We start from the raw sequence: 6069 nt of genomic DNA, 5'->3' as shown, positions 1-6069 counted from the left end.
CACGAGCGCGAGCTCCTCGTGCCGCTGCGTCGGGGATGACCGCGACGCCCTCTGGCTGTGAGTCGCAGCGGCCGTGTCGAGGCTGCGCCTTGCTCGTGTGTGCAGCTTGCCAGAGAACACGAATATGTCAATGCACGAACAACCAAAACAAGCTTTTAAATGTACCTTTCCTCAATTACACTTGCCGACAACGCCATGTAATTTTATCACTGCGTTTAATATCAATTGGAATCGAGGCATTAAATTAAACAAATCCTTGCAGACCTATTGCATTCAAGAGACCGCGCTGCTTCGGGGACATTCCCTGAACTCCGTCTGGTGTCACGAACCCGCCTCTTCCCAGGGGTTGCAGCGAGCCTCCCAGCGCAGGATGCTCGGACTGTCACTTGCACGTTCTGCTGCTTCCTCCTCCTCCACAAGCTGGAACTCGGCAGCTGCTGGTGACTCCCTGGCCCTGTCCCCCAGTGCGGGCTGGAGACCAAACTCCTCCTCGGATCTCGACTCAATAAGCTCGCCCGCTGGGTCTGTCGGGGTCGCGAGATGATGCCGCCTTTCAGCGCTGTACTTGGATCCACGTGCGGTGTGGCTGTGTGCGGGGTGGTTGTGTGTGTGGTGTGGTTGTGTGCGGTGTGCTTGTGTGTGCGGTGTGGCTGTGTGCGGTGTGGTTGTGTGTGGTGTGGTTGTGTGTGCGGTGTGGCTGTGTGCGGTGTGGTTGTGTGTGCGGTGTGCTTGTGTGTGTGGTGTGGTTGTGTGTGTGGTGTGGTTGTGTGTGCGGTGTGGTTGTGTGTGGTGTGGTTGTGTGTGGTGTGGTTGTGTGCGGTGTGGTTGTGTGCGGTGTGGTTGTGTGCGGTGTGGTTGTGTGCGGTGTGGTTGTGTGTGCGGTGTGGCTGTGTGCGGTGTGGTTGTGTGTGCGGTGTGCTTGTGTGTGTGGTGTGATTGTGTGTGTGGTGTGGTTGTGTGTGCGGTGTGGTTGTGTGTGGTGTGGTTGTGTGTGGTGTGGTTGTGTGCGGTGTGGTTGTGTGCGGTGTGGTTGTGTGTGGTGTGGTTGTGTGTGCGGTGTGGCTGTGTGCGGTGTGGTTGTGTGTGCGGTGTGCTTGTGTGTGTGGTGTGGTTGTGTGTGCGGTGTGGTTGTGTGCGGTGTGGTTGTGTGTGGTGTGGTTGTGTGTGCAGTGTGGCTGTGTGCGGTGTGGTTGTGTGTGGTGTGGCTGTGTGTGCGGTGTGGTTGTGTGTGGTGTGGTTGTGTGTGCGGTGTGGTTGTGTATGGAGTGGTTGTGTAACGCGGCAGCTGCGTTTGTTACGCAGCCGATGCTCTCAGAAGCACGTGGTTGTTCCACGAGCCAAGCGTTTGATTTCTGTCGATGTGATTTGCATAAATTATCCACCTCAATATAGTGAGCAGCAGTTGTGATGGCAACAGCGAGGGTCAACACAACTCGAGATGTGGCGGGGTGGCTCACAGAAGTCCTCGGAGGTTCCTCTGTTCACGAACCAAACAACGGCGCCGTCCTGGTGAAGCAACAACTCCCTGCGAAATGTGCTCACGGACTCAGAGGTGCTCAACCGATTCGCATTCTTGAAAGAAACCTTTGTTCATGATATCCCCATAGCGAATTCGTGTTCGGACTTCCGCACATTTCCAACGGGTCCTCATTATACGCCCATTCACCGCCCGCTGCTGTGTGTGGCTAAAGGGGCCTTTGTGGGCGCTGAAGTGGCGTGCGGTGAAGACGTCCGCGAGGGAGACGGAGCCGCAGCAGCTTCAGAGGGCGCACGAGGAGGAGCCGCGATGATGATGCTCGCACGGCCGCCACGGGGCCTCGCGCCTCTGCTGCTGCTGCTGCTCTCTGTGTGCACGAGTGGCGTGCTCGACCTCGCCAGCGCAGGTAACCACTGGACGTGCCGTCCGGCATGGCTGTGTTGCGTCTTGCTGGTGGATGGGTACTTAATTGTGTGAAGCTAGGGGTGATTGATACACTGGAGCTAAATACCCAATTGTTTGTTGAAATGTTACATTCCGCCATACGAGAAGATGACTCGATTGGGATTACACATGGCGACATCGGCGAAAAACTGTGTTCGAGTAGCAGGAATTGGTTTGTACCGAGATCTGGTACCGGTGTTGTGTTGGACTTTATGAACAGCGCGCCGCGCTGATAGACCGAGGCTGACTGAGAATTATGTCCGGGTGAGGTCTACAGCGGGGAACGTGACGATGGCTCTTCGTCACGAGATGTTGGTCGCCGCGAACGGCTTCTTATCCACTGTGGATGAGAGGTCGCTGCTTTCGCACTCGTCACGGTGTTTACCAAAATGTCCCAACGCAGGACCCTCCTGACAAGCGAGTCGTGAGACTCAAGTGAGGCTGGCCTCGGGTTAAACGGCGTTGCCTGTATCGTGAATAACACGGAAGGGCGCGTGCTGGTGTCGCCGCCCCTACCGACGCCAGGGGCAATCAACCAGGCGCCGCAGCTGCTGGAGGAGCTCTCGCTGCTGGTGGAGGACGCGAACTCGAGCGACACGGAGCTGCGGGTGCTGACCGCGGGGGGCGGCGCGCCTCCACGCCGCTACCCCGCCCACCGCGTGCTGCTCGCGATGCGCAGCCGCGCATTCTCCGCGCTCCTCGCCAATGGCAGCAGCAGCAGCGGCCTCCTGCACCTCACGCTCAGCCCCGACTGCGCCAGCGTGTTCAGCGCCTTCCTACGGTACGCGTCGGTGGCGCAGGCCCCCCCCCCCCGAGCCAGATTCAGATGTCTTGCTGTGGAGCCAGCGCAACACGCGTTGCTCACGGCTCGGCAAGGCGAGTCGCCAGTCGATGAATGCTTCCCCCTGATCATTTCAACAGAGACACCTCTTGGTTGATAATTCACATAAATCACATTCAAGCAGTGTACACGTTCCACTTTTACGTTGAATGAATATTGCTCATCTTTAAATGCTACTCTAGCTAAATACACGTGTCAATATCGATTTGCTTGTTTGTGTTGTTGCAGGTATTTATACACTGGGAAAATTGTAGTCAACGTTGAGCAAGTGATCCCTCTGTGCATGTTGGCATTAGAGTTCAAAGTGGATTCTCTGCGACTCGGCTTGTCAAAGTTCATGACGGAGAACCTGTGTCAGAGTCCTGTTGTGGCCTGGTACGAGTTCGCGGGGAAGGTCGGAGATCAGAGCCTCGTGGCAAAGTTCAACCAGTTCATCGCTTGGAACCTGTCCTCAGTCGTCAGCTCCCCGGAGTGGGCTGCGATGTCTGGCGAACACCTTCACGGCTTGCTTCAGCGATCGGATCTGGTGCTCGACAATGAACTCTCCCTCTTCAGTGCCGTGGCGCAGTGGATCGAGAGAAACCAGCCAAACAGTTCCACTGCTGAAGCCCTCCTCAAGTCCATTCGCTTCCCGATGATGACCCCGCTGCAAATCCTGCAGTTGAAGACAGAGTCTCTGGTTTTGAAGAAGTACGAATATTCCATCAATCACCTGCTCGACCAGTCGTTTCAATTCCACTCCGTATCTCCCGTTCAGTTTGCCAAATATTTCGATGTGAAGAAGGCCATGTTCATTCCGCGCAACTATCTCTCGCCGCCCTGGGGCACCCTTTGGGCCATTCAGAACCCCGCTCGGGACGATCGGAGCATCGTTTTCCAGACGCAAACCAGCCCCAGCAACTTTGACTACGGCAAAAAGATTTCGTGGAACGTCGTGTTTTCACCAAGGAAGCTGAAGCTCGAGCAGGGCGTGATGCAGCAGCAGCAGCAGGGGTACCGAGGCTCTCAGAGCAGCGGCGGGCACGCAGACCTCAGCCCCAGGCTCCACATCATCCCCGCCTCGCCAACCATCGGAGGGGCGGGCGTCAAGTACCAAAAGACGGTTCTGATCGGGAGCAAGAGGCAAGGCCGGATGATCGTGAGGCAGATTTCGAATTTCTATCAGAGCACGGATGAGATGGGGAACTTCTTAAAGGATGCAGACATCGTGAAGCGCTCCTCAGAGTACCTCGTGGATAACGCCCTCCACCTCCACATCATCGTCAAGCCCATGTACCAACCGATCGTTGACATGAAATGATGGCTTCACAAACAGCTGCCCTGGAGAGAGAGAGGGAGATAGCGCCTCCTGAGAGCCGTGGCGCGAGTTACTGACGCGCCATCCTGCAGGCGAGCAATGCAGGAGTAGCAGTGAATTAACAAAGTCAATGACCCGTGCACTGACCACCCACGTGACCCCTTCTCATTTCCCCAGCATGGCTTGCTGCTGAAAGTGGCCTGGAGACAATCCGCGGAGTCGCTGTTGTGGTGGTGGTCGTGGTGGTTGTGGTGGTGGTTCTGGTGGTGAACGGGGTAAATGGTTGCAGGCCTCGATATCAGCTGGAGTCCAACGTCCCACAGAGGAGAAGGCCGCGCGTCTGCCTCGCCATCGTTCATTTGCGCTGCGAGCGTTTCTCAGCAGCACAAGATTAAGTGTCACAGTGAGAGCGCTCTCGATGACGCTTCGCAACTGTGACTCACGACTGAGACTCACAGCTGTGGCTCACGACTGTGGCTCACGACTGTGGCTCTTCACAATTGTGGCTCACAACTGTGGCTCATGACTGTGACTCACAGCCGTGGCTCTTCACGACTGTGGCTCACGGCTGCCTTTCACCACACGGCACCACGCAGGCGTTCGCGTGTCCCCGGAACGCGTCTCGCGAGCTCCCCCCCCACTCCGTGCATCCATCCATTGGTGGATGAATGTTGACTCTCAGTGCTCACCATACTCGCATCTAATCGCGTGCTTACTCAACAATAATCGATTCATTGTAACAATCGTGGCGATTCTGCAAGTCGTTGCGGTTCGCTTGGAGAAGCTCTCCTGTTGTTATTCTCGTGGCTCTGACACAGTGGAAGCTGGATACAAGCACACGTTGCAGGAGCCACAGTTACAACATCAGCAACGCATGCTTACAGGACACTCGTGGAGGGAAGTTAAGACAACTTCTAAAATAAGCAAATACTTCGGATATAAGCACAGCTGGCCTTGCTCCCAATGGGCCTGCTCATCCGGGCGGCCGCGTTTCCACTGTCGACTAAACCCGGACAGATTCCTCGGCCAGCCTGGGTCTGTCAACGCCGAGCGGTCTCCTGGAAGAGAGTTGCACCGAGACCGCTACCAGGTCCACAGATGCCGAATCCCAGAGCGTCCGGGTCAGAGCGGGACAGGTGGCAGCCCCCGTGCTTGCATCCAGCTGCGACTCGGACCAAGTCAGCGCTTCACGTCCCGTCTCTCCGTATTAACCGCGCACTAACCCAGTCAATAAAGACACGTGTTGCTACATGGACTCTATGAGTCGAGTCGCTCCTTGGCTTTGTTTACATTGCAAATAAACACAGACAGAACACGGCGACTGCCATTGCAATCACCACCGAGTCTAATCTTGGTGGATACAATGTTGCTGCTGCTGCCGCCTGGACTTACGAATTGTATCCTCATGGTCTGTGCTCTCTGGGCATCTACTCGGCCAATGGGAGGTCGCTCATCGTCAGCGGCTGCCCGCCCCGTCTGGGATGACCTCCACCAGTCGCCCGTGCTGTCGATTCCCTGTCCCCGTTGGAGCCCAGGCGCGAGAGCTCCTCGTCTGCCTTGCGAAGGAGTTCAAAGAGGCTCCACGCTGTGCCTCACCACCACCACCATCACACTGCAGCTCACAACAGCACAATCTCATCCACTCACCTACTCACTAATCCACCCACTTACTCACCCACCCACTCACACACTCACCCACCCACTTACCCACCCATCACTCACCACACTGCAGCTCACAACAGCACAATCTCATCCACTTACTCACCCACTCACACACCCACCCACCCACTCACACACCCACTCACTCATCCACCCACTTACTCACTCACCCACTCACCCATCCACCCACTCACCACACTGCAGCTCACAACAGCACAATCTCATCTACTCACTCACCCACTTACTCACCCATCCACTCACTCACCCACTCACTCACCCATCCACCCACTCACCATCCACCCACTCACCACACTGCAGCTCACAACGCTTCGTTCTCTGCCTTTATGCTTC

At 56.3% G+C, this 6069-nt stretch overlaps 1 protein-coding gene across 1 annotated transcript; it reads left to right on the top strand.

The window, feature by feature from the left end:
- Positions 1-1392: 1392 nt before the first annotated feature.
- Positions 1393-5314, top strand: BTBD17 (BTB domain containing 17). The gene is made up of 4 exons (XM_078867793.1): positions 1393-1552; positions 1692-1883; positions 2447-2702; positions 2991-5314. Exons 1-4 carry the CDS (start codon positions 1408-1410, stop codon positions 4060-4062), a joined length of 1665 nt encoding a protein of 554 aa, XP_078723919.1. The 5' UTR covers positions 1393-1407; the 3' UTR covers positions 4063-5314.
- The last annotated feature ends 755 nt before the right edge of the window (positions 5315-6069 follow it).

Source organism: Lampetra fluviatilis, chromosome 24 (assembly GCF_964198595.1).
Source record: "Lampetra fluviatilis chromosome 24, kcLamFluv1.1, whole genome shotgun sequence".
Lineage (NCBI taxonomy): Eukaryota > Metazoa > Chordata > Hyperoartia > Petromyzontiformes > Petromyzontidae > Lampetra > Lampetra fluviatilis.
The sequence above is the reverse complement of the archived record's forward strand: the minus strand, read 5'-3'. Positions and strand labels throughout refer to the sequence as shown.